The sequence below is a fragment of the Enhydra lutris genome, unplaced genomic scaffold (assembly GCF_002288905.1).
Source record: "Enhydra lutris kenyoni isolate GAN:26980312 unplaced genomic scaffold, ASM228890v2 scaffoldscaffold21, whole genome shotgun sequence".
Lineage (NCBI taxonomy): Eukaryota > Metazoa > Chordata > Mammalia > Carnivora > Mustelidae > Enhydra > Enhydra lutris.
In genome coordinates this window covers 1,057,926-1,077,901 of record NW_019154105.1, presented here as the reverse complement: position 1 = coordinate 1,077,901, position 19,976 = coordinate 1,057,926, and the positions used below count along the sequence as shown (strand labels likewise).

Sequence of the window (19,976 nt, the reverse complement as noted above, 5' to 3'; positions counted from 1 at the left end):
TTATTCCTTTTCATTGCTGGATAATAACCCACAGAATGGCTAAATTCCACTTTCTGCCCATCCCAGTGCCACTTACTGTGTCACTCCATGCACGATTATTTCTTAACTATTGTCTTCCCTCTATTTAATCATTCTCCCTATTTTTATTTTTTTTAATTTTTAAAAAAGATTTTATTTATTTATTTATTTGACAGACAGAGATCACAACTAGGCAGAGAGGCAGGCAGAGAGAGAGAGGGAAGCAGGCTCCCTGCTGAGCAGAGAGCCGGACGTGGGGCTCGATCCCATGACCCGAGCCGAAGGCAGAGGCCTTAAGCCACTGAGCCACCCAGGTGCCCCTCGTTCTCCCTATTTTTAGTTCAATTCTATTCCAGTCATCCTCCACACTGAAACTAGATTATTCTTTAAAAATGCAAGTATCGGGGCGCCTGGGTGGCTCAGTGGGTTAAAGCCTCTGCCTTCAGCTCAGGTCATGATCCCAGGGTCCTGGGATCGAGCCCCACATCGGGCTCTCTGCTCGGCAGGGAGCCCGCTTCCTCCTCTCTCTCTCTGCCTGCCTCGCTGCCTACCTGTGATCTGTCAAATAAAAAAAAAAAAAATCTTTATTAAAAAAAAAAAATGCAAGTATCATGGTTTCCTTTCCTAAACAACAGTTTTTTATTTTGGCATAGTTCCAATACTTAGTTTGCTTTGGTTTCCTTGTCTAAGGAGACATATCCATATAAATAGGTTGTTAAAGCTAATATCCAAGAAATTATTGCTTATGGTTGTTGTTGTTGTTGTTAGGAGTTTTATGGTTTCAGGTCTCCCATTTAGGTCTTTAATCCATTTTGAGTGTGTGGTGTAAGACAGTGGTTCAGTTTCATTCTTTTGAATATAGTCCAAAATGAATAAGGGAATAAAAATATGTTAAAAAAAAAAAAACTCCTTTTTTTCTCCTGGTTATAAAGATACTCATATTGTTTCCTAAAAGTTTTAAATCCTGCTTCTTAAACATGGATTTTTTTTTAATTTTATTGATTTATTTGAGAGAGACAGAGATAGCAACAGAAATGCCGAGAGAGAGCAGAAGCAGGCAGAAGCAGGCTCTGCACTGAGCAGGGAGCAAGACTCAGGGCTCGATCCCAGGACCCTGGAATCATGACCTGAGCTGAAGGCAGATGCTTAACTGACTGAGCCACCCAGGTGCCCCTTAAACATGGATCTTTAAAATATCTGGAATTTTATTTTTGCACATAGTGTGAGATAGTAATCAAAATTTTATTATTTTCTGTTGGAAAAACCGGTTTGCCCAAACAACATTTATTGACTAGCTCAGCCATTCCTCTTTGGTTTGTAATGCCAACCCTATCATATATCATGTTTTCATCCTTCTAATTTATATATAAGTATTCTATTGGTCTATTTCTTTATCCTTGGACCAGTACTATACTGTTTTAGTTACTATGGTTTTATACTATGGTTTTTATAAGTTTTATAAGAAGCCTTAATATCTTACAGGGCAAGTTACTTTCTACTTTAGGAAAATTGTGTGGGCAAGTCTTATTCTTTCAGCAAAGTTTAGAACCTACATCTCAGGTTACACACACACAAATTGTTGCGGTGTTAGTTGGAATTACGTTAATATGGGGAGGATTGACATCTTTAAAATATTGTTGTCCCACCTCTGAACATGCTACATGTCTTCATTTTTCTAGATCTCTTTCAAAAGTTTTTGATTAATAGAAACAATCAATTTTTACATTCTGCCTTTGTATCCTAAATCTTAGTGAAATTTTTCATGATAGTATTGTTTATCTATGGATTTTTTTGCATTTTCTACATTGAAATTTCATCATATATAAATGACTGTATTTTTTCATCCTTTCCAATATATATTTTTTTTTAAGATTTTATTTTTAAGTAACTTCTATACGCAACACAGCCCTCGAACTCACAACCCCAAGTTCAACGGTCATATGCCTTATCAACTGAGCCAGCTAGATTCCACTTATTTACTTACTTACTTATTATTTTGCTTGTCTTACTATGTTAGCTAGCAATGCCAGGAAAATGATTAATAGAAATGGTGATACCTGAAATACTTGTTTTGTTCTCAATTTAAAATGATTATAACGCTTCCCAATGAAGTATTACATTTACATTGAGTTTGATACTTTGTAACAAGTTATACAACTTCCTCCCTATTCCTCATATGCCAAGAAATTTTATCATGAAAGCAGGTTGACTTGTATCAAATGCTATTTTTACATTGAGATGATTTTTCTTCTTAAACTTGTTAATATGATACATTGCACATTAAACGTGTGTGTTGGATTCAGTTTTATAATTTTACCTTTGTGGCCTCAAAAGACTGACTCTCTCAGTGTATAAAAGCTATATACTATATGCCATGTGAGGCTGCATTCTTATATAATTTTTATAATATATCTTGTGCCTATGCTTGGTTTAATTTCCTCCTTCCTAAACTCTTAATTTTTTAATCAAGTTTTTTTTTTTTTTGTCTTTTCAAAGGAACAGATTTTGGTTTATTTTTAATTCTGTTCGAAACTTGATGATTTCTAATCTTTTTGCTTCTAGTTCTTTCCAATGCCTGTAGCCACATGTAAGGTTCTTTTCTGGACAATATTCTGAAACCTGGTTATTTCTTTGCTTCTGCACCCTCATGCCTCCCTCTCAATTTAAAGACAAGTACCTTGAGGCCATAAGGCTTGGGTAGGTACCTTATTATACCCTTAATCTTATCTCTACTGCAGGGCAGAATCTTTTTTTTTTTTCCAAAATTTTTTATTCTTTGAGAGAGAGAGTGAGCGAGACGGAGAAGGAGCTAGGGGAAGAGCAGAGGGAGAATCAGACTCCCTGCTGACACGGGGCTCAACCCCAGGACTCCAAGATCATGACCTGAGCTGAAGGCAGATGCTTAACCGACTGAGCCACACAGGCGCCCCAGAATCTTTTTTTTTCTAATTGAGGTAAAATTAGTATTTTAAAGTATATAATTCAGTGGCGTTTAATACATTCATAAAGTGTATACCCAACATCTTACTAGTTCCAAAACATTTTCATCCCCCAAAACGAAGCCTCATACCCATTCATCAGTTATTCCCCTGCACCTAGGAACCACTAATTTGCTTTCTGTCTCTACGGATTTACCTATTCTGGCTATCTCATGTAAACAAAATCATACGATCTATTGTGTGTCTGGCTTCTTTCATTTAGCGTGTTCTCAAGCTTCATCCATGTTACAGCATGCACCAGTAATCCATTCCTTTCTGTGGCTGAGTAAAATTCCATTGTACGGATACGTCTCTACGTGTTTATCCAGTTGTCGTCAGTTGGTGAGCATCTGGGTTGTTTCTGCCTTTTGGCTATTGTAATACTGCCCCAAACATTCGTATATAAACTTCTGTTTGAAAACTTTTCAATTCCTCTGTGTGTATACATAGGAGTGGAATTGCTAGGTCATATGGTAATTCTGTGTTAACTTTTTGAGGTGACTTCCAAACTATTTTCCACAGTGGTTGAACCTAGTAGTGTAAGAGGGTACCCCAAAGTACCCACCAGTAGTGTAAGAGGGTTCCAATTTCTCCACATCCTCTCCTACAATTTTTTTTTAATTATAGCCATCCTACTGGGTATGAACTAGCATCTCATTTCTTTAATTAGCATCTCATTTTGATTTCCATTTCCTCAATGACGAATGATGTTGAGCATCTTTTCACACGCTTATTGGCCATTTATAGATCTTCTTTGAAGAAAGTCTATCAAATCTTTGCCCAATTTTGAACAGGTTTGTGGTTTTTTGTTATTGAGGGGCAGAATCTTAAGGGGCATTTGTCATTAACCACCTTTTCAATCTTATTTCCTACTGTTTGGACCAAAAAAACATCAGCTTATCCAGTGTTTCAGTGTTCCACATTTCGGCACCCTCTCTATTCCTTTTTCATTTCTTCTTGCAAATCGGTCATTTGGCACCTTGATAAATGCAGTCAGAAACGAGAACTCACACCACTACCATTCTGTTTTCCAACAGTTTCTTCCAAAGTGAGACTCAATGGGCAATTTGTTCACCTTCCAAGTTGTCATAGGAGATACAAAACCATCAGATATTTTATTCTGAAGAGCATAGGTCTTTATCTTTCCAGCCCCAAATAGCAGTTTCTTCACAGTTTACCAACCCTGGTTAAACCAGCGCCACATGTTTCAGATTCTTGTAATAACAACATCTCATCCGACCAACTGAAATATTAGAGAAACACTAGCTGTACCAACATACATCAGTTTTCAGTGTTTTAACTAAACAGGTTTACTTCTTGGTTGTGTAACAGTCTAAGACAGGTTTTTGGTGGGCATACTTTCACATGGTAATCCAGGAACCCAAGCTTTTCCCATTTTGTGACTCTGCCGTTGCCTTGGAGCTCGGCGTCTTTCAGTTTCCGGTAGCAGATGGTTAACCAGGGAGCGGAGGGAGCACGTTCACTTACGTCCACTTCAGCCCCAAAGTGAGACCCATCACTTCTACCCACAACCTATTGGCAAGAATTAGTCTGATAGTTTGCCTCAGTGCAAGAGGCAGAGAGGGACACAGCGTAGGGTGGGGTGAGGAGCCTGAGAAATGTGGCCTGTGATCAGAGTGACGGTTGCCAGCAACAATTCCACATGACGGAAGGGGGAGTCAAGTCTTCTGTGGATAGTTGGCTGTCTTTGTCCCACCTGCCGTAAAGGAAAGTCTAAAGGAAGTTTTTTGGTAGTTGGAAAAGTACCTCAGAGAAAAAGTCCGAGTTTCAGCAAAAAATTAAAGAGCGGAGAAAGCGGTAATGGTTTAGGTAACAGTAAATGACCATTGACTGCAGTACAAGTGGTGAGAAGTGCTTGGATTCTGGATACACTTTGAAGATGCCACAAACTGGAACTGCGGCCAGACTGAATGTGGGTGAGAGAGAGCTGAGGAGGAGTCCCAAGTTTTGAGCTTAGTTAACAGGAAGGAGGAGAATTCGGTATAGTTCCATTGCCTCACGTAAGCCCAGAGTTTAGCCTGCTGTACTGATGAACAGTGAAACCCCAAGCCCCGGATGACAGAAGCCACATCCTCACCCTCCCAAATACAGAGGAGCTGCACCATAAGTGCAATTTTTCACTGCTCTTCTAGGTTCCTGCAACAGGCCTTACTTTCTTCCAAATTCAGCTATGAATTTCAGTTTGCTTGTTATATTTTATCTAGCACTTCTGAGTAGCAATAGTGGCAGGAGGGTTGAGGGGTTAGCTAATCCACCATATCGCTAGATCTTTTAATTTCTCATTAAATTATGTCCTTTTTTAAAAAGATTTTACAGGGCACCTGGGTGGCTCAGTGGGTTAAAGCCTCTGCCTTCAGCTCGGGTCATGATCTCAGGGTCCTGGGATCAAGCCCCGCATCGGGCTCTCTGCTCAGCGGGGAGCCTGCTTCCCCCTCTCTCTCTGCCTGCTTCTCTGACTCCTTGTGATCTCTGTCTCTGTCAAATAAATAAATAAAATCTTTAAAAAAAAAAAAAAGATTTTACTTATTCATTTGAGAGAGAGAGAGACAGAGCACAAGTAGGAGGAGAGACAGTGTGAGAGGGAGAAGCAGACACCCCCCAAGCAGAGAGCCCAACTGGGGGCTCAATCCCAGGACCCTGAGATTATGACCTGAGCCGAGGCAGACGCGCAACCATGGGAGCCCCAGATTACATGTCTTTCTTATGGAGAAAGTGGCAACATCTAAACACTATGAAAATATGGCCCCCCCCCAAAAAAATTTAAGAGATTTTATTTCACCCTACGGCCTTACCTTCCAAACAAATTTCACTTTTATGCATGCCTGATTACATGAAAAAAAAATTACTTTCTCTTTGAAGCCAACTGAATAGAAGTAGCTCAATAAAATATTTGACTAAAGTATTTTAGTTTTTCTCACAATATTTTCACACAGCACATAATCATTCTCACTAAAACCTCTATTTTAACAAAATTGGTTCTCTCTTTTCTCTTGATCTTTATGTAAAAGACTCTACTGCATGTTCTTAGGAAACAGATTTGGCTTTTTTTTTTTTTTTTTTTTTTTAAAGATTTTATTTATTTATTTGACAGACAGAGATCACAAGCAGGCAGAGAGGCAGGCAGAGAGAGAGGAGGAAGCAGGCTCCCCGCCGAGCAGAGAGCCCCATGCGGGGCTCGATCCCAGGACCCTGAGACCACGACCCGAGCCGAAGGCAGCGGCTTAACCCACTGAGCCACCCAGGCGCCCCCAGATTTGGCTTTTTAATAAAAACTAGGCCCATAAGCTTTCTCTCAGTCAGTCTATAGGTAAATACGGGTCATGAATTATAATTTGGCAGATTAAACAGGTACATTTATTTTGGTATACTCTCAAAACTCTAATAAATTGATAGGTAAAGCAATAATTAGGGATTTTAATATATAAAACAATGTATAAAATGTATAATGTGTAATAATAATACATGTATAATGTATAAAAAGCAAGAGAAAGATGCCTGGGGAGCTCAGTCAATTAAGCTTCTCTTTGATTTCGGCTCAGGTTATGGTCCCAGGGTGGTGGGATTGAGCCCTGTGACAGACTCCACACTCTGCCAGAGTCTGCTTGGGATTCTTTCCCTATCTCTCTCCCTCTGCCCCTTCCCCTGCTTACACTCCCTACGATAAAATAAGTAAGTTCAAAAAAAAAAAAAAAAAAAAAGGAAGAAAAGAAAAAAGAGAAAAGGGGCGCCTGGGTGACTCAGTGGGTTAAGCCTCTGCCTTCAGCTCAGGTCATGATCTCAGGGTCCTGGGTTAAAACCCTGCATTGGGCTCTCTGCTCAGCAGGGAGCCTGCTTCCCTCTCTCTCTCTGCCTACTTGTGATTTCTGTCAAATAAATAAATAAAATCTTAAAAAAAAAAAAAAAGAGAGAAACAAGAGGAAAGACAACAGGTAAGAAATGTCAACAATTTTGGAAGCTAGAAAATGGATTATGAGTACTCGTTAGCAAGTTTGTAGAGAAGACATTAAGATGCAAGCCGATCCAGGTCATAGAACCTTGGAAGGGATCAGAAAGTGGAGAACATGGTACTTGTAAGCATAGACATGCAGTGTTTAAGTCTGAGAAGAAGAGACCAGGTATAAAGGCTCTAAAAGGAACATGTCACCTGCAGGACCTTTCCCACATTTTACAGCCATATTGCTTCCTCTCCCTACCCCTGACAAAGGATAATAAATATTATTTAAAGACAATATCAGAGAGGCTCTAAACTCAGACACCATGTGCAGTTGAGGCCAGAGTGACCAGCATATTAAAGTCAGATGGATTAAGTGAAAAACCTGATCTTGAATATCTGTATTTTGAATATGGTGACCATTCCCCAATCTCTGTCTACAGAAAAGTTAACAGAAGGTAATACATCCTCGAAACAAGGATAAAAAACCACATGAAAGCTTACTCATAGGACAAAAGAGATCTTTTGGAAATAAAAACAATAGTAAAAATTTAAAATTGAATGGAATTATTATAATATAAAGTCGAGATACTCTCTCAGAAAGGAGAGCAAAGAGAGAAAGAGGAAAGATAAGGAAGACAGTAAATTAGTCTGAGAGATCCAACATATGAATAACAGCAATTTCAGGGGCACCTGGATGGCTCAGTGGGTTAAGCCTCTGCCTTTGGCTCAGGTCATCATCTCAGGGTCCTGGGATCAAGCCCCACATTGGGCTCTCTGCTCAGCAGGGAGCCTGCCTCTCCCTCTTACTCTGCCTGCCTCTCTGCCTACTTGTGCTCTCTCTCTGTCAAATAAATGAATAAATCTAAAAAAAAAATAATAATAACGGGAGTTTCAGAAAAAGAACATGAAGGAATCAAAGGAGAGGAAATCAGAGTAATACAAGAAACATTCCTAGAACTAAGTAACATGAGTTTCCAGATTGAATGAACAAAACAAGGACCATAGCCGGCTATGTAATCCTGAAATTAAAGAACATCAAAAAGGAAGAGAGATTTTAGTTTTCAGAGAGAAAACACAAAGGCCTGGCCATTAGAATAGCACCACATTTCTCAATAGCAATGTACAGGTGCTGAAGAAAAGCAGAAGAATGTTCTGTGTTAGGCACTGTTGTTGATGTAGCGGTGAGTGAAGCGTACCAAAACCTCTGCCGCCGTGAAGCTCACTTTCTTGACAATAAGTAAAATTTGCACAATGTGGGGCACCAGGGTGACTCAGTCAGTGAGCATCCGACTCTTGATTTCGGTAGTTCCGGTTATGATCTTAGGGTCGTGGGCTCGAGCTCCATGTCAGGCTCCATGATGAGAGCAGAGCCTGCTTAAGATTCTCTCTCCCTCTCTAAAAAAAAGATAAAAAATAAAAATTTATATAATGCTAGATAAGAGGTAAGTACTCTAGAGAAAAATAATGTATTGAAGGAGAATATTATTTTTCTGGATGGAGAGGGGAGTAGCAATGTCTTTAATGAATTAATTTTTTTAAAGAGAGTAAGTGAGCAGGGACAGGGACAGGGGGAGGGCGCAGGAGAATCTCAAGCCGACTCCGTGCAGAGCGCAGAGCCCCATGCAGGGCTTCATCTCATGAGCCTGAGATCATGACCTGAGCTGAAATCACGAGTCGGCTGCTTAACCAACGAGCTACCCAGGCTCACCATGGGGGTGGGGAGTAGCAATTTTAAATAGGGTTGTAAGGGATTTAAGTGAAATCATGAAGTGAAGATGAGGAAACTGAAGCTCAAAGAGTGAGTAACCTGGTCGCGGTCACGGAGTTAACAAAGCTCACACAAGCCCAGCTGAACACAGTAGGGAGGGCGTCTGGAATCTTGGTGCATTGATCATACCATAAAAGCTGTTCACGCTTACTGAGACTCTGAGACTGGTCAAAACCAAGCTCAGGCTATGCTTTCAGACAGCTCTGAGGAGGACTGGGCTGTGCCCATGAACCCACATACAGAAAGAAAACATGATGTTTGTGTTCATTTTTATTTCAGGCCAAAGAATCCCCAAAAACGAGAAAGGCTCTTAGGAGGATGTGGCGGAAACACTTCAGAAAGGTCATAATCATCACTGTGGCCATCCTCCTCTCCATCATCATCATTCTTCTAAGTACGAATGTGATACCAGCCTGACCCCTATCCTCCCCATGCCCAGCAATTACCAATAAATGGTTACGTGTAAACAGAGGAGTCCACAACCAGCGATTACAAAAGTATCCTCTGGTGCAGGAAGACTGCAGGAAGTGGGGCTTGGATGTCCTTCCTCGTGCCTCGGTGGGCCTCGTCCCTGCTGCAGTCCCATTTGTTGTTCCCACTTCCAGCTATTTCCCAGCCTCTCGTCCCTTAGTCAAGACGAGGAGCACAAACCGTGGAATCACATCACTGAAGCTTAACCCTCCACTCAGCCACATACCAGCTGGGTGACTCTGGACCAGTTATTTAACCTGTACCCTTGTCTCCTCATCTGTAAAATGGAGCTGATAGCAATGCCGCATAGCATAATATCTACCACATAGCACTATCTGAGTGTTAACTATTACTTCCTAGGGAAAAAAATGATTGCGTTTGTGGCATTAAATCTCTATTATCTTACTCCTTAGGAAAAAAATGACTGTGAACTTCTAATTTCCTTAGAAATAGGAGTCTTAACACGAGTATACAGTCCAGAAACAGACATTCACCTCTTCTACATATTCTTTCATTTGAAATGACAGCTCAACCCACTGTTTTATACTAGACATTTCCTTGGATAAAAATTTTTAAATTACAAAGCTGTATTATTTCCCTAATAAGTCACAAGTCCTATTTTACCACCCTAACAACCTTTTTTTCCCCCACATGATACACTTCATCCAATAACCTCAAATCACTAAGATTTCTAACAACCAAAGCATCCAACTTCACTTTGCGGTTGTTAACACTTCATGAGTTGTATCTCCTAAGTAGGAACTTGAAGTCTAAAGTCGGTTTTAAAAATCACTCGTTGGGGGGGCACCTGGGTATCTCATTCACTAAGGGTCTGCTCGAGTCATGATCCCAGGGTCCTGGGATCGAGCCCCACATCCTGCCCCCTGCTTGGCAGGGAGCCTGCTTCTCCCTCTGTCTGATGCTCCCCCTACTTGTGCTTACTCTTTGTCAAATAAAATCTTTAAAAAAAAAAAATTTAGTGGGGCGCCTGAATGGCTCAGTTGGTTAAGCATCTGCATTCAGCTCAGGTCATGATCTTGGGGTCCTGGGGTTGGTCAAGCCCCACATCAACCGCTGCTTCTCCCTTTCCCTCCGCCCCTCCACTGCCGTACTTGCTTCTCACAAATAAAATCTTTTAAAAAAATAAAAATTAAAAGTTAAAATCATTTACTGATCCATAGGGAAGAATAAAAGAACAGGGGTTCCTATCTGCTAAATAACTCATTTTAATTCTGATAATGATCAAGTATCAGCATTTTTTAAAAGGATTTTTATTTATTTATTTGACAGAGCACAAGCAGGGGAAGTGGCAGGCAGAGGGAGAGGGAGCAGCAGACCCCCCACCACCACGCTGAGCAAGGAGCCGGACGCAGGACTCCATCCCAGGGTCCCAGATCATGACCCGAGCCAAAGGCAGACCTTTAAATGAGCCACCCGGGCGCCCAAGTGTCAGCACTTTAATTAGGCACCAAGCTTGTTCCTCCAGCACAATATTAACCTTTCCATTCACAAAATACTTTTTATAGGATTTTTAATGTTAGAAACTTTGGAGTTTCTGTAATTTATATCCAGGGGAAAAAATGGGTGATATATTGAACATGTACTCTGATATAATGTACTAAGTGCTTTGGGCAAAAAGTCTCTCATTAGGGGCGCCTGGGTGGCTCAGTGGGTTAAGGCCTCTGCCTTTGGCGTGGGTCATGATCTCGGGGTCCTGGAATCAAGCCCCGCATCCGGCTCTCTGCTCAGCAGGGAACCTGCTTCCCCCTCTCTCTCTGCCTCTCTGCCTACTTGTGATCTCTGTCAAATAAATAAAAATAAAAATCTTAAAAAAAAAAGTCTCTCATTAATTTTACAATGACATAAAGAGGTAGAAACTATTAAATACAACGTAAGGCACATAGAACAGTGGCTGGCAAAGAAGTGCTAGGTAAATGTTTGTTCGCAATCTATTTGGCAGATGAGAAAGTCGCCAAGCTAAATGCCATGTTCAGGGTCACAGGGGCTAGAAAGCTGAAGATGTCATTTATTCAAGTACCGGCTGTGCATATATGAAACCCTTCCCTTGAACCCGAAGTGGACTGTCTCATGCCATGAGTTAACTGCGGGCCAGATAAGACGCAAGACGGGAGTATTTTCGCTTTTTGCAGATTGGGAGGTGGTTGTGAGGCGGCTGGGGAGAGACTGGGATCGGAAGAGGGGGTCGTGAGGCGAGGAACCGTCACGTGTTTGGCTGCTGTTATTTTTGAGGCCTATCCAGTGTCTCCCAACATTTCTGTAATTTGTAATCCTGTAGAAAATACACTTGTGGGGGCACGTGGGTGGTTCAGCCAGTTAAGTTGCCTACCTTCAGCTCGGGTCATGATCTCAGGGTCCTGGGATCGAGCGCCTAGTCAGGGAGCCTGCTTCTCCCTCTCTCCTCCCCAAGCTCATGGGTGCTCTGTCAAATAAATAAAATCTTTAAAAATATATCTGTTTGCTGATCGTGAGTACCAGACATCAGCCTAAGGATCACCTCATCTCCCCGCTCCTCAGTGTCACACAGTAGGACGCCAGTACCCAGGAGCCTAGAACTGAAGAGCGTGTGACCAGCTCCTCGCTCCCCGCGTGGAGCACCCTTAACCCAGGCACAGGCTGTTACCCCAGTTGCAGGCGGTGAGTTCCACATGATGCCTGTTTTCCTAGAGCTTTAGAGTTAGGAAGAAGAAAAGCACTTGTTTAATAAGGAGCATTTACCTGCTCTCTGTGCTACCCTTGTCAGAAAATGCCTGAGTAGAAAGAGACAAATATTAAGGCAATCTTAGACTCTTCATTTACTTCTGCATTCAAATATTGTTCAGCTCCTATTCTGCACCCAAACAGTTCTAAAACATCAGGATTTATTTTAAGTCACATTGATAGAGACAACGGATGTTTGAGAAATTAGGTGCTATATAAATGGAAGTATAAGAAATGGACCTAACCCCAAAGGAAGCTTACATTCCAACTGAGGAGGCAAGACCAATAAAACTCACAAACACATTAAAATAACAATGTCTACTTAAGTGGTACATTGCACGGCAGAGAATAAATTCCAGAAAGATAATCAACACCAGCTTCAGTCACTGAGGAAAATTTCATGGGTTCTAAGTGGGATAGTAATGGAATCTTATTAGAAATTCAATTTATCTCGACAAAGACCGTCAACAGCAACAGTGACGTGACCGAGCATTTACTATGTGCCAGTAGCTGTTTAAGTACTTCAGAGATTCTCAATCCCCACAACCCTCAGGTCGGGACTGTTATTTCCAATTTACAGTCAAGAAAACTGAAGGATAAGCAGTGTCACTTGCCTGATTCCACGGGGCTCGTAAAAGAAAACTGGATCAACAAACGAAGACACGGAGGGCCATGGGGGTGCAGGTGGCTTCCTCCAGCCGTGCACTCATGCATCGACGGGGCTGCCGCAGAGCCCAGCCTGTGTCCTCTTCATTTCCCACGCTCTCTGCGGTGCTTTCATTTACTCCCTTAACATTGCCTTCTCCAGCAAATAGCCTCTTTTGAATTCCAAACTGTTTTCTCTCTACTGGATATCATGCAAACACCTTACATTTTAAATCCCAAAACTCAACCACCTATCATTCTTCCTTTCCCCACAAAAATGCTTACATGACTATTTCTTACCTCTATAAAGGGTATCTCACTATTCTATAATCCATATTGTTTTAGCCTATTTTCTGCTCATTTCAGGAAACCCAGAAGTGTTACAGAAGCAAAGTGGGGAGTCCCGGCAGATGGCTAGGGCACTCATGCCATTACAGTGCACAGCCATATGTCTCAAGCTTGGCCGTATTATACTCTTCATATTCAGGTCGCCCAGCACATACAGGTGTTAATGCTTGATATGTTTTCATATGCATGATTTCCACAGCTCTTGAACAGTCATAGCAATGAATATGAAGCTTTGGTTTTCAACCCTAAATCATCTGATTTACCTAAGCGATAGAGATGCCTGGGCTCTACCCCCTCAAGTATCTACTTAAGGCTGAGATATGGCCTCAAAGTGTGTGCCTCATCTCACAATAAAGAGCCACCAACCCCAAAGAACTCTTAGATGCCTATCATCCAACACCCATACCTGAGGAAGACAGTTTTCACTTGAAAAAACTGATGCTTGCAGAAGTCAAATTTTCTTTGCCCAACATCACAGGGCAAATAACAGAGCTGGACCTCAGAAACATTCATTTGAAATAATTAGTTCCACGGACTATATTAGATTACTAATTATTTCAATTTCTAAGAAATTGAAATAGAATGTCTCACACATCTTAATAAATCTTAACAAGGATTCTCTTGTTTTAAAATTTCATATTATCTCATTATAGAATCACGGCAGAGACTAAAATAACAAACCCATTATTTAATTTGGCCTGATCTTTAGAACAAAAAGGCCAATCACAAGCTGGTTATAGACCAGTTATTTGTGGCAGAGACCTGCTCGGCAACACACCATGACCTGCCACAAGGACAACCTCTTCCCACAGGCCAGCAGTAAGACTTGACCCATACTCCTCAGAAAGTTCTCAATGGACACATAGGAAATGGAATAGTGAAGCAATGTTGTTAGGCTTCCTCTGTATTTACACAGAGTGTGAATACCTTGGCTAACATTAGCGCTACTTTACACATCTAATACAATATGTCATCCTCTGAAAAATCTACACGTCTGCATGACCAGCAGATGCCCACCAGCCGCTCTCTCAGTACCTCACATTTGACAGCAAAACCGGTAGAGACAAAAGACGGAGCATCTCCACAGAGTCTTCCTACTCCTACTATTCCTCCTCGTGAACATTATGGAGAAAACTCAAAATTTCCCTTTTTCTTCCATTAAATCCAGTGACTCTTCAACTTAAAGCACTATTTGACCATTACGCCTAATCTAACTTTCAAAAGAATCCCATCATTTAACATTATTATGACATTTTAAACATGATAGTAGTCTTACCTTTTCAACTAAGAAAATAAGACCTGTTATTTCAAGGTATTCATCCAAGAGGGGAAAGCTTAACTTAAAAAAAAGAAAGAAAAGAAAAAGACAGTGCAAAAAATGCATGAGTGCTATAAGAGTTTAATTGTAAGACAAAAGCACTACATTATAATTTGAACATAAGTAATCTTCCAGAAAAGAAAATCTAGTGCAAATTAAAACCCCATAAAGCCCACTATAAACTTAATATGAAGACTAAAAATAGGCTTCTAGAAATGGAAACACTTGGTTCTAACAGAATTTGCTGGAGAAGGTCTTGAAAATGTTAAGTGGTACAGAGAACATGTTAGTTTAAAATCAAGTCAACCAGGTACTAAAAAAAGACATGCTGATAGGTCTTAACACATAAAACTAATTGACTAGTAGTAGCATGCTTTATATATCAGTGATTGTAGCAGTGTACAACAAATTTCTGAGCATTTCAAAGTTTTATTGCCTTAGCCAATTTAACTACACTGTAATGAGCCATCTTTCAATTTTTTTTTAAAGGGTTCCACTTCATCAGCGAGATTGTCAAGTGTCTTCTAAAAATGTGATTAACCCTGTGTAACCCAAGGCCATCCATACAACCAAAAAAAGGGCAATCATAGAATTTTTTCTTGAGTACTTATTCAAAGCAGACCTTCCATGACATGTTAAATGTTGCTTTTAGGTTCTGACATTAACAGACCTCTTAAGTTTCTTCCAGTATTTTATTTTTGGGAGAAATAAAAGATCCAGAAAAGTAACCTTGCATTCAAATTCTTAAGTGCAAACAGAATATAGCTTATCCAGTTACAAAATATATACCAAATAACCTTGAAGGAAACAGTCTTCTGATCAAGTGACTTAAGTTTCTCAAAATAGAATTTTAAAAAAATCCAATAACCTCTATCATTGTTTAACGAGTTAATGCAAAGCTATCTGTACTTTCTCTGGACTGAAAAATTCCTCTCATGACCATTAAAGTAACTGATCTGAACAGTTCTTACCAAAGAACACCTTGCTCTTACTTACAATCTAATAATTCCTATGAAGCTTCACCTTTTATAAGTAGCACAATAATTTTGTAAAGTCCTTTTTTCACAGTCCTAGAGCCCTCCTTCCCCCCAAATTTACAGAGCTTACAGGGGAAAATTAACACTCAACAGTTACCCACTACTTGGGTCTTCCTAAATTGCACAGTCCCTTGGATACCAGTCATTACCTAAGGCTACCATACTCCGGCCATTCAAAATGGGAGGCTGCTGGAATTACGGGAGAACCTGAAAGATACTAAGGACAGTGGGGCAGCATGTAACCACCTAAGACAATTCCAGAGCTGCTGACAGCCAGTTCATCAAGGACCAGTGAGTAGCGCTGACACACCAAAGATGGGCGACATGCAATGAGAGCATGTCTGGAGAAAACTTGAAACTGAGCCGACTCGCCGCATTTCCGCCGAGAAAACTTGAAACTGAGCCGACTCGCCGCGTTTCCAGGCTACTGCTACTCCTGCGGCCCTGCAGCCCTTCCCCCCTGGCATACCGCTGCTCCCTGTCGCCTTGTACACTCATTTGGATACAAAGTCTTCCCAATTTTTTTTTCAAGCTAGACTTAGAGGAGTTCATGATTCAAAGGCTGGAGTGGTGTTAAAATTTATGGAACATGCATCTTTGTCTTTACACAAGATAAAAGTAAAAAAAAAAAAAATCCTTATGAAACAGCATATTTAACCATTTTAAAGGGACAATATGTAAAACTTTACTGTAGCGAAGATCACTTGGGGGGGGGGTGATATACAAGTTCCCAGGCAACAGCCCCAAACAATTCTGATTCTGCAAGCCTCTTGAAATGAGGATTATAATCAATCCTTCCCCAAATTTGTCAGATTATAGGCAACTAACAGCAATTAACAAGCCAAGCTGACTCAGTCTGCACAAGCGGATATTCCATCTTGCCAGAATCAGTTCAGCTGTGGAAATGTCAGACTGGACTCGCCAACATGGTCAACCACGAAGGGATCAAGAATGCACTCTTAGCCTGTCAAAAGCCGATAGTACATATCAGGTTTTATGAATAGTTCGGAATCATGCTTAAATGTCAGAATGCTGATAAATTACACTAAGTAAAATGCTACCGAAGAAATTTACTGAGATGTGCTAGTATGTTATGTATGGACCTAATTTTGACATTTCAGGTTAATCTGACCCCAAACCAAATAAAATTATGTATTTCAGAACCAAACAAATTCGGTTCTGGTTTTCAAAATTCCCAATACCTCAAAACACTAAACAAAGTATTTTTTAAAGTACAAGGTAACAATTTCAAAGAACTTTTCCAAGCAGTGAAAAAACAAAAGCATACATAGAATGCAAAGGTCTAATAACTTGAATCCTAATATTAATGAAACCACCTTTCAAAATTATCTCTGCATGAATGACACCCGAACAGGTGCTCCGCATAACTAACTTGTGCACAACAATGCAGCAACTGCCAACCCAGCGTGGAAATAGTCATGTAGTAAACAAAACTTGCAACCTTATGAAATTCATTGAAGGGTAAGGAAGGAATGAAAGACAAACCCAAAACCCCAAGAAGAGAGATTACAACTCACCTGGTAGCACACATCTAGTAAAGCAAAAGATATTAAAACTTGAACTAGGACAGCAGACCAAGGAAGCTCACACATTACTTGAAAAGAAGTGGGACTGACACATCCGGTAAGTCTGTGAAACTGGTGACTTTAAATCGAAGCTACCTAACGCTGTCCATTAATAAACAAATTCGTTCTGTAATAAAGAACTTTACTGTAAAACATACTTTGGTGGCCAAATTCTGGAAGGTACTGTTCTGGAATACTATCTCTACTTTACCTACCCCTTTGCGTTCCCCCAAATCCTGCATCACCATCCACCCCCACGCAAATAAAAAAACACTGCTAAAAAGCAGTTATCACTTTTAGTCCCTTCTGAAACCATACTAAAACCCAGTACTTTAAAAAGCTGGGGGGGGGTGGGAGAGACAACATTTAAAAACCATGACACAGAATGGGAGGGGAGACAACAGCGACAGAATCTTGGAAACTGCAAAGCTGATGAACTGGTAAAGGACTCGACAGACAAGAAAACCGAATACGCCATCAGCAACGCAGGTATTCAACTGTACCACAGAACACCCCAAAGGCGCAGTAACTGACAGCTCAGGTACCTTTAAAAATAGAGGTAAAACTAAGGCTTGGTTCAAAGTCTGTTTGACAAGCAGTTAAACCCCAAGTTCTTCTGTACTGACAAAGAGAGCCCTACATTCCTGGCAGAAAGCGGAGTACCGGAAGTGGGCAAGAAAAGGTGCTCTCTGTACATAATTGGAAGAGAGCAAGCGAAGAGTTCAGAACCTTCGTCGGCCTTCCCTCACTGGATCCCAGCACGGCAGCCAGGTGTTCTACCCTTCAGGCAGGGGAGTGGACGAAGACTTCTGGTGAACCTGACCAGCTTAGCAAAAGGGAGGGGAAAGAGATTATCAAGGGGTTCCTAATAAAATGACAGTCCACTCAACAGTGAACCCCAAAGGTAAAAGGCCCTAGCCCATGGGGCGCCTGGGTGGCTCAGTGGGTTAAGCCTCTGCCTTTGACTCAGGTCATGATCTCAGGGTCCTGGGATGGAGCCCCGCATCGGGCTCTCTGCTCAGCAAGGAGCCTACTTCCTCCTCTCTCTGCCTGCCTTTCCACCTACTTGTGATCTGTCAAATAAATAAAATCTAAAAAAAAAAAAAAAAAAGGAAAAAAGGCCCTAGCCCAATTCACAACATCCAATTAGCTTTTAAATTGCCCACTCCTAAATATGAGCCAAAGATCACCAAACATTTGAGGGAAATTTAGAATATGAAAGACAGAAGCCTAAGTGACAGGAAAGTAAAGCATCTGGAAACAAACCTTTGAAGTTATTACTAATAACCTCAGACATGAGGAAAAAATAGTGTATCCAAGTAAGAATACGTTGCTGTTTATAACACAGGTTGAAAGGGGGAGGAGTCTTGGAAATCAGATAATTAAAACCTTTAAAAAAAAAAAAAAAAAAAGAGCTGTAAGAGTTGTGAAAATCACTCCAAACACTGCAAGTGGCAAATAGAGGTCTAGAGCTTACACTCAAAAATTCCAGAACAGAAAAGACGGGTGGTGAATGGGATGAGCAAAGAACCATCTCAGTAGTCGTCCCCAGAACTGAAGTTTACACACTGGCTAGACCCACAGAGTATCCAACAGCATACATGAAATAATCCCATCATGGACTTTGAGAACACCGGTGGATACAGATAAAACCTTGAGCAATTTCAGAGTAAAAATACTTCATATGAACAACCAACCAAAGTACCATCCAATTTCTTCACTCAACCTACAACTCTGTCTAAAAAAACGAGTGATCCACGGAGAGGGTAGAACAGACCCTTTTGGACAGGGAAGTCTCCGGAGCAGGAGGGATGGGCTGCACAAAAAGCAGCTCTGAAATTCACAAAGTGGAGGATCTACATGGACAGGCAAACGGAAGCCCAGAATGATGGCTAAGCCCCAACAGTTATTCAACTATTTCTAAAGGGCAATGCATTCAGATTGAAATACAGAAGAAAAGCATGAAGGTGATGGACTGATCTGCATAAAGGGAGAAATTGTCAATTCTGTAAATCTGGAACTACATCAGTGCCTGGCACAAAAGCATACTCCCTAGGTCAAGACATAATGCCTAAAATGGACCAGAAAGAACTTCAGTATGACTGAGAATATATGGAAACAAGTAGTATAAAAAAGTCAAGCTGCTTTTCCTTAACCCTGCAACTCAGAAGTGGGAATGAATCATCCCAAACTCAAAATATTAAATTACTAGGGGCAAAGAATTAAAGCGGAGTACACGACAGTCTGTGTTCTAATTACATCTACCAGATCATGGGCCAGAGTGGCATTTCAACATTACAACAGAGAATCAAAATCAGAGAGCTTTGTGTTAGACAATGTAGGCAAACCTCATTTCTTCAATCATTTCTTTAACCAGTTTTAACTCCTTTTTAAAAAAAGTTTTGATGTGGACTACTTACAGAAAATAAGAACAATGCTGCTTAACCATCCCAACACAAATTCTCTGACTTACATCAGGGGCCTCTGGACCTTTTCTGTAAAGGGTCAGAGACTGCATGTCTTGGCCTTTCACGGTTGTACTCAAACACTACTGCAGGGCGCAGAGCAACCAGACACAACACAGAAGCAAGCAAAGCTGTGTGCAGTACGGTCACAGGGACACACTGCTGGCCCCCACTTACTGTCAAAGTTTAACTTACTTTAGTAGCACTCATTTTGTTAAGAGGTCTGCCTACTGGGGAGGTCTAGCCTTAACAAACAATTCAACTCCACAAAGGAAACCAATACTTATAAAAATCACTTCCCTCTACTACTTACAGAATTTAGATCATTCCTCATTTATAGTGTTTTTTTCTAGCTAATTTTTCTTAGCAGTCTGGCTTGACTTAGCTGGCTAGACAGAGTCTTAAATTACCACTAGGGTAGAACATTTATTCTCTTGAGTTATAATTTGAAGAGATTTTTCCAAACTGATGAATCAATTTCCTAAATGCCAGTAACAGATACCAAATCCAACTCAAAGCTTACCAATTTTTACATTTACCAAATAAAACAAATGATAAAAAACAGAGGAACTCTTCTGCCCTAATCCTAAATCCATCAGACTCCCAGTTACACTTTCTTAAAATGACTCAGAACGGCTAACAATGTCTTCAAATACCAGTCTGAGATAT

At 40.7% G+C, this 19,976-nt stretch overlaps 1 protein-coding gene across 1 annotated transcript in view; it reads left to right on the top strand.

The window, feature by feature from the left end:
- The window catches only part of LOC111149334 (vesicle-associated membrane protein 714-like), a 28,325-nt gene extending 18,317 nt beyond the window's left edge, over positions 1–10,008 (top strand). Inside the window, exon 6 of the mRNA XM_022506332.1 lies at positions 8,999–10,008. Coding sequence (XP_022362040.1) covers positions 8,999–9,136 — 138 coding nt within the window. The 3' untranslated portion in view covers positions 9,137–10,008. The remainder of the gene's footprint in view (positions 1–8,998) is intronic.
- Positions 10,009–19,976: the final 9,968 nt, after the last annotated feature.